The 14,658-nt window shown below is 43.2% G+C and overlaps 6 protein-coding genes across 6 annotated transcripts; all 6 read right to left on the reverse strand.

Annotated features, from left to right (window-relative positions):
• Positions 1–1,789: 1,789 nt before the first annotated feature.
• On the reverse strand, positions 1,790–2,962 carry M431DRAFT_363821 (hypothetical protein). The gene has a single exon (XM_024914587.1). It carries the CDS (start codon positions 2,849–2,851, stop codon positions 1,901–1,903), a length of 951 nt encoding a protein of 316 aa, XP_024767625.1. The 5' UTR covers positions 2,852–2,962; the 3' UTR covers positions 1,790–1,900.
• Positions 2,963–3,421: 459 nt separating this feature from the next.
• M431DRAFT_488051 (hypothetical protein) lies at positions 3,422–3,733 on the reverse strand (the record flags this gene model as incomplete). The annotated part of the gene is made up of 1 exon (XM_024916527.1): positions 3,422–3,733. One exon carries the CDS (start codon positions 3,731–3,733, stop codon positions 3,422–3,424), a length of 312 nt encoding a protein of 103 aa, XP_024767626.1.
• On the reverse strand, positions 3,712–4,428 carry M431DRAFT_514008 (hypothetical protein; the record flags this gene model as incomplete). Its single annotated transcript, XM_024920139.1, has 1 exon — positions 3,712–4,428. A coding segment is annotated over exon 1 (464 nt), but the record flags the coding sequence as incomplete, so codon positions are not given.
• Positions 4,429–5,071: 643 nt separating this feature from the next.
• On the reverse strand, positions 5,072–6,240 carry M431DRAFT_549248 (hypothetical protein; the record flags this gene model as incomplete). Its single annotated transcript, XM_024921284.1, has 1 exon — positions 5,072–6,240. Exon 1 carries the CDS (start codon positions 5,987–5,989, stop codon positions 5,072–5,074), a length of 918 nt encoding a protein of 305 aa, XP_024767628.1. The 5' UTR covers positions 5,990–6,240.
• A 251-nt stretch (positions 6,241–6,491) lies between these two features.
• On the reverse strand, positions 6,492–12,367 carry M431DRAFT_101101 (hypothetical protein; the record flags this gene model as incomplete). The annotated part of the gene is made up of 6 exons (XM_024911290.1): positions 6,492–8,368; positions 8,422–9,951; positions 10,329–10,383; positions 10,832–11,229; positions 11,324–11,897; positions 11,942–12,367. The coding sequence occupies 6 exons, from the start codon at positions 12,365–12,367 to the stop codon at positions 6,492–6,494; spliced, it is 4,860 nt and encodes a 1,619-aa protein (XP_024767629.1).
• A 720-nt stretch (positions 12,368–13,087) lies between these two features.
• On the reverse strand, positions 13,088–14,512 carry M431DRAFT_21613 (hypothetical protein). The gene is made up of 3 exons (XM_024913514.1): positions 14,319–14,512; positions 13,688–14,261; positions 13,088–13,634 (listed from the first exon to the last, which is right to left on the reverse strand). The coding sequence occupies exons 1-3, from the start codon at positions 14,386–14,388 to the stop codon at positions 13,385–13,387; spliced, it is 894 nt and encodes a 297-aa protein (XP_024767630.1). The 5' UTR covers positions 14,389–14,512; the 3' UTR covers positions 13,088–13,384.
• Between the last annotated feature and the right edge of the window lie 146 nt (positions 14,513–14,658).

The raw sequence follows: 14,658 nt of genomic DNA on the forward strand, positions 1-14,658 counted from the left end.
AAGAGAATACCCTTTATTAAGGTAAGAAGATTAAGATCTAAGGACCTTAAATTAACATTAGAAAAGAAATTAATATTAACAGCCTTTAGACCTAGAGTTATAGGGTTAGTAGGATTAGGTAATAACGTTTTAGCCTAACGTAAGGCCTCCGCTTTCGCATACTTAACCCTATTTAACTTATCTAAGTTATTAATACCCTACGTAATAGTATATATTATCTTTTAATACTATTATTTTTTCTTTTTACAAAAGCGTTTAACCTTTACATTAGCTAAATAAAGATATTTAAGCTCCTGCTTATACTTTTCTTTAGCTACTTTAATTACTACTTTTAACTTAATATATTAAGCAGCTACTTTACAAAACTGCGCAGGAGAAAGTTATTTAGTATTACAAAGGGATTTTTAATTAATAATATAAGCTAAATAATAAAAGGATTTACCCTTTAAAAAAAAATACTCTACATCCGAGGATTTATAAATAAAATATTTATTTATTTTAACTAAGTAAAATAATATTAATAAGTAAAGATTATTATACTGCTTTTGCTTATTAGTTTTACACTCCTTAGATTTAGTTAGTATAATTATAATAATTAAATACTAAGTAAATAAAGAATAAAAAGAACTAGGTAAGGATTTATAAAAAGGGAAGTAGGTTACTTATATTATAAAGAGTAAGGTCTTAAGAATAAAACTAACGGAAGGGGGATATTATATTACGACCTAATACTTATAGTTGTAATAATAGGCTAAACTAACTAGGTATGATTAGATTAACTATAATCCGACTAGCTAATTAGACCTTACTTATCTTACTTATTTAACGAGCTTAGTAAGCTTATGCTCTTTATACTTATCTTACGAGCTACACGAGCCCAGAGTTAACTAGGTATATAAGTTTACTTTATATTACTTATTAGAATAGTTTAAATAGCTAGTTATAAATACAGAGTAACGCTTAATTATACCTATAAAGTATTATCTACTAATTATGTAAATAAACCCCTTTTTTATCCTTGTTGATTACCTGCTAGTTTAGCCTGGCCTATTTGCTAACATAAACCTAGCATAAGGTTTGTCCCTTGGGAATCCCTTTTATACTAATACTATAGGAGCTCAGCTTGTTATAATATAATTAATTAAATTATATTTAATTAATTATATCTTTATTTATTTAAAATAATTTATTAAAAATAATATTTATTTTTATTTTATTAAATAATTTTATAATATATATTTTTATTATAAATTTTATAAAAATCATAATAAATTTAAAATTATTTTTTAAAATTTTATTTATATTTAAATTTATTTTATTTTAAAAATTTTTAATTCTTATAAAATTATAAAATATTATTATTTATTTAATTTATTTTATTAATAAAATAAACTTAATTAATATTAAAAAATTATTTTTATTTATTAAAAATATAATTAAAATTTATATTCTTTACTTAATTACATAAAAAAACTATTAATATAATATAAATATATTATTTAAATTTATAATTAAAAAAAATAATTAATTAAAATATAAAAATTAAATTATAAAAAGCTTTATATTAATATAAAATAAAATATTTTATAATTAATTTTTTTTAATTATTTTATAATAAAAATTTTTTAATACTTTATAAACTTTATAACCTAGGCTTAAATAAGCCTAGTAGTATTATATAGTATATTATAATAAAGCTAAGAAATAACTTATATTCTAATAAATATTTATATAGTATTTATAAATACCTTAGGGTATTAAATATTAGACTTAAGGTACTAAATAAGAATTCCATTCCTTTATTTTAGCTTAGTTATTTATCTTAGCCACTAAGGTCATAAGCTAAATTGCCTATTAAAAAACTAAGTCCTAGTCCTTAATCCAGCCTCCTCAGGTTCCCTTAGACATCCAGTCTAGCCTTTCCATAGGTCTTATCACTACGCTTAGCGTGTACACTTCGGAACTCTACCACGAACGCCGTAAGGTCCTCAACGGCCATGCAACATGTCCTAAGTCTCTCCAGCAAGGAATGGTCCTCCGTTCGAGGGACCTCCACGCTTGGTCGTCCTTCACAACTGAGCTGCTGAGCCCTTGGCTGACGATCCTTGAGCCAATGGACCAGTCGGCAACGGGCCCAGTACGCAACCACCATCGTATTGTGTGTTGTCACACGCTTGCACTCCGCCACATCCCAGCGCAAGGTGGCGTCAGCTCGGGCCTGAACTGAGCTGTATCCTGGGGTGAGATCCACCCAGTGGGAATGGATCGTACTGCCTCGGATGTCACAGTAGATAAACGCGAGGGTATAGTCATCCCAGTTGAGATGTGGTTTAAGGAACACAGGTTGTCCCGCGGCTCGGTGGGCGGGTGTTCCTTGATTCTTCTTCACGCGTGCTTGCGATCGAGGCATTCCGGGCTTGATGGTTCCCACACGCACCGAGCTCTCAGCTGCCGATCTCTCTCGTATCTTGCCTGGGTGGTCGACTGTGGAATTGGTATCCCAGCCAGATGCATACACCCAGCGATCCCAGAAGTTCTTGCGTACAGTGTCGTTGCAAAAAAGTTCCTGGTTGTTGAAAGAGGCGAGTGTTCCTAACAAGTCATCCACAAGCCTTCGGGCATCGGGATCCATGTCATCATAAGATCTCCATATGCGAGCAAGACGATTTGTGTTCTGGCTTGGCATAACGGCGCCAGGAGGAAACGCTCGCTGCAATGTGTCTCGCGTAGCTTGGGAGCTGATCATTCCAGGCTGGCCGTACTCCCGCGGCAGCTCGAGCTCGCCCCTGGGAGCTTGGGATGGCTCCTGGCCACTCGAGGGCGTGAGGAGCCCATTGTTGGGTTGGCTCATTTTGAGTCCGAGGACGTGGATGGCATAGAGTGTCGGGCGTGACGCTTGTTTGCTTGACACCTGTTCCTGTATTTCATGAGCCGTTGTCTCGTATGGGTAGTGATCGTGAGAGTGACATACCTGATTCGCTTCGGGGTTCGCGACGATGTGTGTGGTTGAGAGCCCAAACGTTATGACGAGGGGAGTGTGAGGCAGGGTTGGAAGGAGACTCACCACTCATTATCAAACGGGGACAATAGCAAGGGCAATGAAAGCTATTGTACCCGTCGTATTGATCCCAGGGACGAGGCGGTTTGCACTTTGGCGGACTGGCAGCTTTCCAACAGCTGCCAACACAGCACTACGAAACAATGGTCCACGAGTTACCGGACTCAACCAAAACGCTATTGTATTGCTCAATACTAGTAAACAATTGCGATCCATGCTATTACAGACTTGAGCAAGACACGAAGCATAACGCTCCTCCCGGGAGAGACCCGGGAGGGTCCCGGGACCCCCTTTGGCCTTCCTGTCTAAATGGCCATCCATTCGCAAATCGCCAGTCATGCTGAATCGCGTGCCCATACGACATCACGCCACGGAGTGCCTTTCAGGAGCCGTTCTGGCAAGCGGCGACCCGACTGCGAGTAATCCCAATGAATCTCGCTTGCCCCCGTCCTCCCCTTTGCGCCATTCGTAAGATACACATATCTGGCGTTTTTCGCACCACTCGAACTTTGTAAAGTGCCTGTCAATCGTATGGAAGATAGCTTGACGCACTGCTGATGTATGGGTTTCACATTCCCCAGGCGAAGAGTTCAGTCCCTGGAGATCTCCCTGGAGCATGTCAACCGCTAACTTAGATTTTTTTACAATTTCAGAAGCGAGGGGTCCATGTGCCATGGCGTTTCTTGCGGTGTATGCAGAGATCAAGGCCGTGATTTGCGCGGCACTTATACTAGTCAGGCTCCCAAGTGTTTCGATCAGGTGGATAAGAGGTGTGTCTGTAATATCAGGAACAGTCCTGCCCCCTGCCGTGCCTTTGCGATCCTATTCACAGGCAAGGCGCTCATGGATCGCTGTCCATTTGGCGTTTTTGAAGAAAGCGAGCGCCTCCTTGTCCACCGTCGTTGAGGTATCAGGACCTGCAGTACCAGCAGTGCCCCTGGCCTGCAGATGCCGAGAGTTGCCCTGGAGCTCTCGGAGAAACGCAGCTATATAATCACCATAATGGAGACGGAATTTCAAAACTTCCATCTCTGCAAGGCTTGCGCTGGCCTCTGTATACCTAGCCTCTGCAGAGAGACGTCTTGTCGCCTTAGAAACACGACGTCTTATCTCATTTGCCAGAGAAATAGTATGTTCCTGGTCTGTTTCAATGCTATCTCTCTCCAAGCGGCTTAACAGGTTCTGGGCTGTTTTTAACGTGGCTGGGCTTACAGCCTCGGGCACCTCTATGTTGATATTAATTATCTCGCGAAGGCATTCTTTCCCAGCGACAGAGGAAGACTGAGGCATAGTGGTGGATGTGGTAAAGGATCCTAGTATGAAAGATAGGCGTGTGGAATAGTTTATAATAATAGAGTAATATAAGAGGATAGTAGTGAGTGAATATGCTATAATGAAAGAGAAGGAATTTCCTAAGGCGCCTTTGGAAATAGAACATTTCTCTTAAGTTATATAATTAATATAAATATAAATAAATTTATATTAATTATAAATATAAAGATAAAAATATATAAAAAAAAATTTTTTTTTTAATAAAAATAAAACTTTATATTATATATTATTTATATAATAATTTTTATAAAAAATAAAAATATTTTTTATTATTATTAAAATATTATAAATAATAAATTATAATGTGATTTTAATTTTATTAATTAAAAATAAAAGTAATTAAATTATATATTAAAATTAATAATAATTTTTATAATTATATTTATTTAATTTATTTTAAAAATATTAATTATTTTATATATATAAAATATAAATTAATAAATAAAATAAATATTATTAAATAATATATATTTATTTAAAATTTATATAATATAAATTACTTAAATATTTATTAAATTTTTTATAATTACTTTATAATATTTAATTATATATAACTATTACCTTTTATAAATAAACTAAGAGTATTTAATAAATTTATTAAATAAATTATATTATTAAATAATAAAGAGAATTTCTTTTTATTACCTAAAGGCTATATATACTATATAAACCTAGTTTAATTTAATTTCTTAATTTATATTCTAGACATGTTTGTAATTCATCTGACCATACGAATATCTCAAAGTACTTATTAGCAACCTGGAGAATAGTTGCTCTGATTGAGCCTATATCAAGGCGGCAAATGTATGGCGCTGATGAGAGACCTGCGAGATCCTTCTGAATCCTCAATCCCATAGAAATTGGTTGATCGTTTATGTTGAATGGGAACCAATGTTTATAAACCACGTAGGAGTGCCTTCCCTCCGAACATATGCGTATTGATTGATAAATATCCAGTGGCTTAGTTTCTGTTCGCACGGCCAGCGCTCGAATTAATTGAACCAAAGGCGCCTGTGGAGCCCAAGGGTTCTTTGGAAACTCCGCTGTGGTCACTGGGCCGTTCTCCTTCACGAGGCGATCATGAATGACTGGCCACTCCTCGTTTTCAAAGAAAGTGAGTGCTTCCTTTTCAGATTCGTCGGACTCCAAGGGCACAACATGAGTTGGGGTGATTCGAGTAGAAGGACCTTTCACTTCGTTGTATACGTCGTTCTTATATGATGGCATGTAGTCGCTATAACGTAGCTGGAAAACCATGATGTTAAGGTCCTCTAACCGGGCAAAAGCAGATGCATACTTGGCATCATCCGCGAGCCGCTCGTTCATTTCGATGAGACGATCATTAATCTCATCTGCCCAACGAGAGGCAAGACTAGAGTCAACGATAGGTGGTAGAGCCTCCCACTGACCCAGGAGAGCCTTCGCCCTGGACTCAGTGGAAGCACTAATCACGGTGGGTGTCTTCTCCCTCATGCTGATTATTTCTAGGAGACGGCTTTTTGCTGCTTCAAACTGTGCAACCAATGGGGCATGTGTGGTGGAAACATGTGGTGAAGCTTCCACATCAGGGAGTGGAAGAATTGGCTCTTGAGGTTCCATATCGAGAGAAGGGATGCCTGAAATGTATAATATAAAGTCGAGAATGGTATTATACTAGAGTATGAGTGTGTCTTTTGAGACGATATAAAACTGGGTGTTTCGAATTTCTTGGTGGTAGTCGGAAAGAAGAAAAAATCTGGGTAAACAAACAAACAGACAAGAGAAATGGTAAACAGCGCAACTGGGCTATAGTTATAGTTTTTACTTTTGAGCCAAATAATTATAAGATTAATGTAAAAGTACCTAGAAGACCAGTATCCGCAGTATTGAAAGATGGAGTAAAGAAACTTTCCGATCCCAAGCCTCATTATCTAGGGAGCTCTCTAAGTCAAAACTATGCGCTCTGCCCCTTGTTCACCAGAATACTTGCGAAACTCACCGCAAAGTATCATTGCGATAAAGCTTTTGAAGTACTAACGGTGAAATTGACAGAGCCAGTGACTTGTGCGTAAGACTGCAAAGGTAACTCTCATACATGTCCCGTCACCACTAGCATCTTTTGCTATGTTCTCTTCATTGGGATTGGTGTTGCGATAGTTATAGTCTCAATTCCCAGAGAACTCAACTCTTCCGGCCCTGGCTGTAAGTTGTCTGTTCCAATCTCGACCCCCACCAGGCTTCTAAGAATGACAAGGCATCCTGCCTTGCTTATAACTTCGTTAGATTCCTTGCATATCTCGGAAGCCACGCATTCAACACAGCCTTGTTGGCAACAGCATTCCTCGACTCTTTTCAAAGCACGTTCCAGAAGATGATCAATATGATCGAATGCTTTTGTGCTGACGCCAGATCCATTGGCACCACCCTTAGCATCGTAGAAAGTTAGTCGAGCCGGTCGCTTTCTTTTTGTTTCCTTTTTTGCGAATTCTTTAAGAGCCACTTTGCACTCTGTTCGTACGTCTCCAGGTAAACTGATGACGAACGCTGGCAACAAACTCATGATTACATGCTCTGCCGCATGTATGGATGCCGCTGCATTGAGCTGTCTATCTTGCAGTAGCTCAAGTACTTGTCGCGGTATGTCTAGCCACATTCCCTTGCTATACCGTATGACAGGGGGATTGTCCACCTGTACTGCGTCTATGATCCGCCCTCTTTTGTCGACCTTGAAGAATCCAAATACGTTTTGCTGAATCTTTATACTTCCATAGTAGGCGTGGCAAGAGGACCTAGGTATTGTGCGAATGGCCTCAATTTCCACAGGGTCAATATCAGTAAAGTCTCGCGCCATGGTACTCCACTCAACATTGACCCTCTCAACTTTAGCCATGCTTTTCTCAGGTAGGAAATCCCGAATAAGATATGTGTTACCCTGGTGGAGGAATATGGCCCCATCATAAATGGTAAAAGTCGCCCTCGATGCTTCTAATTCTTCCAAGACTTCGTTCCTCCCGTTTGTGATATCGATGACAGCAAAGTGCTCGTCCTCTGCATCTCGAATGGCGACATATTTGGCTGGGTGAGGACGAAAGCGGTCGTGACAGTGAAAGAAGCCCAATTCATCTTTCACCAATCGCTCTTGACAGATCTGAGGCAGGTCCCGGCCAAAAAACTGCATATCCTCATGTTGCCGAATAGGCATCTCGTAGGCTGCGCATTGGATATGCCCCTCCCGAATAAGTATATCGTCCAAGTCCACACGTAACTCACAATTTGGCCTCGAGAACAGCTCATCAGGATTGTTCATGTAGTGCTGGTCAGTTGGAAAACTGTCGCCCACTAGGATAGACAGCGAATCCTTGGTTCGCCTTCCAGCTCTGCCACTCTGCTGTCGTAAATTAGCAATAGTATAGGGGAAACCCCAAGTGAGAACGCAATCCAGTGTGCCGATATCAATGCCCAGCTCAAGTGCCGTAGTTGCCACTATACCAAGCAATTTCCCTTCGAACATTTCTGCCTCAATTTTTCGTCGGTCTCGAGCCGTATAGCCGCCCCGATAGCCCATTACCAAATTGCTACATTCCGGACGACCAAGTTCGCGCAGCTCTTGTTTTATTGCATTGGTCAATGCCTCGCATTGCGCGCGAACTCTGCAAAAAGCAATGATTCTGACGCCCCTCAGCAGAAGAGCGCAGAATAGACGAGCGCATTCGAATTTGGTGTTACCACGTCCACTGGTAGGATCTCCTGGCTCTTTGAAAGGGGTATTCCAACAAAGAAATTCCTTTCTTCCTGATGGTGATCCGTCATAGTCGATTAAACAGACATTAGATACTCCAAATATCAACTTGAAATGCTCCTCTGGATTGGCTACTGTGGCAGAGCAGGAAATGAATTGAACATGCCGGTTTCCCACCGCTGCACATATGCGTCGTAACCTCCGCATTATAAAGGCAACATGAGATCCCAGCTGGCCATTATAATAATGCAGTTCATCAACTTAATTTGTTAGTCAGTGAATTGCTCTGCCGGCCGATCTGGGGAAAACTAACCAACGACAAATTTCAGATTCTTCAAAAATGTTCTCCATCTTTGTTCCTGAGGGAGAATTGTGAGGTGAAGCATGTCGGGATTTGTAAAAATGATTCTCGCCTCTTCTCGAATAACATCTCGAAGATTCATGGGAGTATCTCCATCAAAGGTTTCCACTAAAACCTGGTTAAGACTTGGCATGAATGCCAGGATGTCCTTGAGGCTGCGTTTCTGATCCTGGGCCAGTGCTTTGGTAGGGAATATATACAAAGCCCTTGAGTTTGTATCCCGTTCCAAAGCATGTAGGACTGGCAACTGATAGATTAACGATTTTCCAGAGCTGGTAGAAGTCGATATGACGATATTTTTCCCTTCATGTAGCCCATTCAAAGCCTCAGCTTGATGGGTGTAGAACTGGGTTATATGTTTAGCATTATAGAGAGCATTCACTAACTCTTGAGATAACAGAAACTTGAGACCTCCATACTTGGGACTCTGTGGTTCGAATACTCTGTGGCCATCGGGTACGATTTGGCCGGAATACCACTCACTCTCTTTGAGCTGAAGAAGTATTTCTGAAATACTCTGTCGTTCATGAGGAATGGAATCGGGGATGGTACTCGCTGTACGAATGATTGACCGAGGTTCTTTCGGCGCCAATTTGGGTATATAATGTTCGGCTCTTTCATGGAGTGCTTTTTTCGGATCCTCGCCATCATCTGTGCATTTCTTGAGGAAGTCGCTGATAGCAATAGCAAATTTCTGGTTACGTCGTTCGATGAGCTGCATCATTTGTTTTTGGCCGTACACGGGCATTTTCAGCTTTTCTTTTCTTAGCCTTTGGGTTGGTCGCGTCGGTTCGCCCGTTTCTCTATCCAGCACTTGTCGCTTCAAATCACCATCGATGAACTCTAGGTATAATACTTCACGTCCATTCATCGCGGCCTGGTCGTCGGCCCCATCGCCTAGCCGTTCATTCCCAGTCAACCCGCCAACAGACACATCGTGAGCCGGCATTTGAGACATGGAACCCTGAGAGGATTTGAACACATCATCCCTCTGAGCGCCTCTAGTGTTGAGCTGTAGCATAAGCTCATTGGTGTATTCGAACTTCATAGCTTCTGGACGGAGAGCAACCATTTGTGCGACATCCTGGATTCTTAATGTTCTTTTAATGTGTGATTCAACAGCTGGTCGAAGGGTATCAAATGTTGTTATCACATGTTTGCGCGAAGAGCAGAACGTGTAAACCAGATTCAATGCTCGATGAACTCTTTCAAGATCTTGCAGAGGCTCGGTCCAAGGTATAGGCGATGACGCAGAACTGTCCGGACCATCTTTCATATCCTGTTTCTTTTGACCAGTATTGCGTCTTTTATTCCTAGGCTTTTTCTCTGGAGTGTCCAGTGAAAGGCTCTGATGGTCATCTTCATCCAGAGTAATATTTTCCTTACGGATGCGCTTCCGTGCATCCATATTTCTCTGCTCACTCTGAGCCAAAGGCGCCACTGCGCTATCTTCCATAGTTGGAATGGAACGGGGTTTCCCAACTGAAGGGCCCCCAGTTGGCTAGTTCAAAATTCATTTCATTGAAATGAAGAGGGAAGAAGACAAATGTCAAGAGTTGGGAGATTTTGATGGGTATGGAGAGGGATCATCGGTTCTGACCATTCAAAGGTTAGCACTAAGGAAGGCATGCACAGACAAGTTTAAGAGGCGATTCGCGTTAGGATATCAGACTAGAAATCACGAAACTAACGCAAAATCACGTGCCCGTCTGTTGTTAGAAACATAAGGTACCCGTATATAGGAGTGCGGTCTTCTTATAGCTCAGCACAAGGCCATGAATTGTACATTTTTTTTTGTGTACCTACATGTAAACTGGGTTGCGGAGACCTGCTGTTTAACAAATTTATATATTCAGCACTTAGAATGGTATTACTATTGGAAATTTCGTCCCATGTGACAAGTCTAGAGTATCCCTGAAGTACTGTACACAGATGCCTGATCGCCGTGAAGAAAAAAAATAAAAAAAAATCCATTCCTGGGTCTATGCAACATTGAATCCCATGGACTATTAGCCTGCATTGTGGTCGTGCTGCCGTCTGTGTTATGACACAGCGCCAATGCGCAGCTTATTTCCGGGGTGTTCTTTGCCTTCTCCTGAACGGCACAGGTGTGGCCATGGCTAAGCGTATCTAAATCATACACGAACACGTACTTTGCCATTTAACTGTCCGCCGTTATTTCTTTTTAGCATCAAAGTTTCATGATGGAGGGGTTTAATTGCCTCGAAGTTCTTTCTGAATGCTGCTAACTTCCTTTAAGAAGCTCTTGGCACTCGCGGCTGACATCTAACGCAAACAGCGATGTTAGTATTGGGTATGTCGTATTTAATCCGTATGATGGGTAGATAGAGGCGAAACTCACTCTCATTGTAATGCTCACTGGCTTAGCCTGTTCACCCTCAAATGCCGTGAACAATATCCCTACAGACTTAAGGGATGCCTTTTCTTGGAAATTCATTGCGGGGAGAATTGCAGTGTTGAGAATGACACGATGCGTCTGATCTTGACGCATGAGAAGGCGGACAACTTTGTGCACCTGTGCCTTGTCATCTTCACCATCATCACCTTCAAGGCTAGACGCATCAAAAGAGCCAAGAATGGGTGAGCCGTTCTCATCGAACTCAATACAAGCTTGGGGGACATTTATTTTCAACATTCCAGCACCTCGCTCTTTCCAGCCTGCTTCTTTGTCGTGGTAAAACATCTTTGCTCGGACTGAGAGTAAAGTTGCTTCACCTGCCTCGCCGTCATCAACTTCGACTGTAATATCATGTTAAAGTTAGCAATCAGCGTACAAAATAGCCCAAACAAGTGCCTCTAAAAATCAAAATGGAATAGAACACTGCTCTCTTACCCTTGTGCAGTCTGATTCTCTTCTTCTCCTCCAGTTCCTTTTCCGGAGATGGTGCTCGCTCTTGTTCATTCGACTCAGATTCGTCATCTCGCTCAGCGTCTTCCTCCTCCTCCTCCTCTGCATCGCTTTCTGGGGCTCCGAAAGGTTTTGCTGGCTTTTCACTTTGCAGGGGTTTGGCCAAAGGTGAAGCAAAGCTTTCTAATCCCTTGCCTGCAGAAAACGGAGAGCCGAGACTGGCTCCACCGAACCCGGAAGAAAGATTGGCAAAAGGCGAAGCACTATTAACACTACCAAACGTCAATTTAGGCATGGTAACAGCTGGCGCAGGCTGTGATGTTGAGGCTCCCAGCCCGGTGCCTGATAATAGAGCCGAGGAGCCAATTGAAGAAGAAAAAATGCTGCTCTGAGATGTGCCCAAGCTCGCAAACGGGGAGGATCCAGTAGCAAGTTTGCCGAATCCAGAGGCTGAAAATGCAGAGGATGATGTCTGTGGTAAGACACTTGCTGTAGGAATCTTTGGAGAATTTGCGGTCTCTTCTGTAGCAGGTTGCAAGTCCGCTGTTGATGAGGAGTTCTGTTTGCGTATTAGATAGGGCCACCACATAGAGAACGTGTAACATCAAATAGCATATCACATACAGACACTACTCTCTTCGAGTCTTCCTCACGATGCCTCTTCTTTTCCGGCTCCAATCGAGAAGCCCGATCTCTGTTGGACTCTGTGGAGGTAACGCTGTTGGCATCGTTCTGCTCGACGTCTATGCTTCCGTCTAACTGGTCGTGTGCGCGCTTCTTCTTTGGAGACGGCACATGTTCCTTGAGTTTCTCGTCTTGGCTATCGGATACAGCGTCGGCTGGGGTCTCAGGGCGTGCCGCTCTCTCGTCGACAGAGTCGGGTGCGAGGTCGCCCACGGAAGTAGGAGGATCCGATATGGAAGACTGTTTCAGCTCGCGGCGGGCGGCGCGCGTCTCTGCATCTTCGCCTGCTTCTGCGTAGACTCGCTCGTTCTTTGGGCTAGCCGCCTCCTGGGAATTGTCGGCCATGGTGTTGTATCAGGTTGACTCGAAATGGTGTCGATCGCGCAGGAAGATGCTGGCAGACGGAGTAGATCTGCGGCTTCGATAAGACAGCGACGGCTGCTCGCGCAGAACCGCGCGACCTAGACAGAGAACCAGATCAAATATACAGAAACGTCTTTGAGTACGAGCAGCAGAGCAGCCGGGCAAAGACTCTAGATTTGCACAATCACCACTTCTAGTTTCCTGGGTCTTGCCGCTGCAGTCGCGCTGCAGCAATTTTGTGCCGTCAGTTGGAGATGGTCAACTCAGCTGGTCAAGCGCCCAATCAAAGACGTGTGCACCTGGTATCTTTGGGTTCAGCACATGAGGAAAGGGAACCTGAGGTACTTTGAAGATACGAATCTCCACGCAGCCCAAGAAGAGGCAGGCTATGCAAAACTGACAACTGCCAGGTACTGAAAGGTACCACTACTAAACTTTGCTGAGGCGCTGGTCCCCACCTGCCCGCCGCAATAACGAAGAGGGGTAGTAATTAAAACGGCCTGGCAAACTGATTTCGCAACAAGGTGCCTTGCATGGATGCAATACGGAGTACTACGTGCCAATTCATAACGGTTCGTCCTTATCGCTCCATGCTGGTAATGTGACTATTTGTTACAATGTTGAATTGGTATATTTATGAAATGCAGGTGGCAGGCACCATTTGTGCCTACGTAGCCGCATTATTCAGTATGGTAGGCCTTCATCACGTCTCTACTGGCCAGGTAAAATGGCAGCTGTTTGAGGATATCCGTATAAGTCGTGTAAGAGGGGCTCCAATCGAGTATCAACATAATTGAACACAACGTAATTGAACGTACGCGTCTGATTGATTTAGAATATGGTCTTGAAAGCTTTGAAAACATATCAAGAGACGCGCCGCTATGCGTGCATCTACTGACATAGGGATCGCTCTACCCTTGAGACAATCGTTTTTCATTACACATAACCCTTGCATTACTGAAGGATAATTGGGCATCGCCCAAAGCCAACGCGCCACCCTTAGCTAATAAAGCAGAGGCATCCTAAGCCTAGGTAAAACACAAGGAGAGGGTAAACAGCAATGGCCACACGATTCTTGACCACTCCGCTACCACCCAAAATGCTGACGCCAGCAGCAAGGGACCACGCGATGAGACAAAGATACACCGGTATCCGCGCGATCCAGTGGAGCTTGAGAGCCGACAGGAGAGCGGCAATGACTAGCGGAAACAACGTGTAGCCAATAATGCAGATGCTCTGAGCAAAGGAGCTGCCGTTGTCTGTTAGTGATATGATTAATTGGTCACTGTTGTGTTCACTTACATGTTGCCACCCAAAAGCTTGATTTGAAGGGTCACAATTGCTTCACCAAGCCATATGGTAGCAAAGACACCGCTGAAGACAGCATCTTTCTGATCAGCTCGCGCTGTGAAGCTGAGCAACAAGCTGAGCAGTAGGCAGAAAATCAGAGGCCCCCATAGGTCCCAGTCTCGCAGTCCGGGGCTCATATTGCTCTGCAGCAGAGCTTCGGCATCTATGACTCTGCTGGCAAGACCAGTGAGCTCCTCCCTCGTGCCCGTCAAGCCGGCACCGCGGATATTGGAATATGCACCGCGAAGACCGCCTTCAGAATCGAACATGGTGCCGCCGAGAAGATATCGTGGGTACAGGACTTCCTTCAATTTGGCCCACACCGCCAAGAGGTCGCGGCGTAGAGTATCCCATACGCTTTCATCAATGGTGTTCTGGGGCGCCCTTCGATCATCTCCAGGAATGCGAGACGTAAGATAGCCTTCGTCTAACGCTCCCGACGCCGACGCACCGGAGGCAATGGTGTTTGTCAAAGGTTGCCGAGCCGATTGAGGAGCGAGAGGGTCATCGAAGTCGTTAAGATCCGCTGGTCATGTTGCATCAGCTTCGTGCTCGGCATAGCAAGACAGGAAACAGCCCCTACCATCATCCGGATCAATCAGATCGTCGTCCTCGAGAGAGGCGCGGTTGTATTGGCCCCTAGCGCTCGACATTGTAATGCACTGGATTCAAAATGAAGGTTGGAACAATGCGCTTCCGTCGTCGAGGTGTTTGCAAGGTTCTGTGATAGCAGTTCTTGGCCTTCCAAGGAGGCTGTCTAGCTAACGAGAAGCTGCCGTCGTCACAAAGGTGTAGTGGGGCCGAGAAGCTGTTGACGTGGAGCTTATACGTAGCCTCGCCCCGGTTGCGTAGTGGCTGTACATGTACGACAAGGACGGACTCTCGCAGGGGACCCAGGAAGTAGATCTACTTGATCCATGTAT

Source organism: Trichoderma harzianum (assembly GCF_003025095.1).
Source record: "Trichoderma harzianum CBS 226.95 unplaced genomic scaffold M431scaffold_30, whole genome shotgun sequence".
NCBI lineage: Eukaryota > Fungi > Ascomycota > Sordariomycetes > Hypocreales > Hypocreaceae > Trichoderma > Trichoderma harzianum.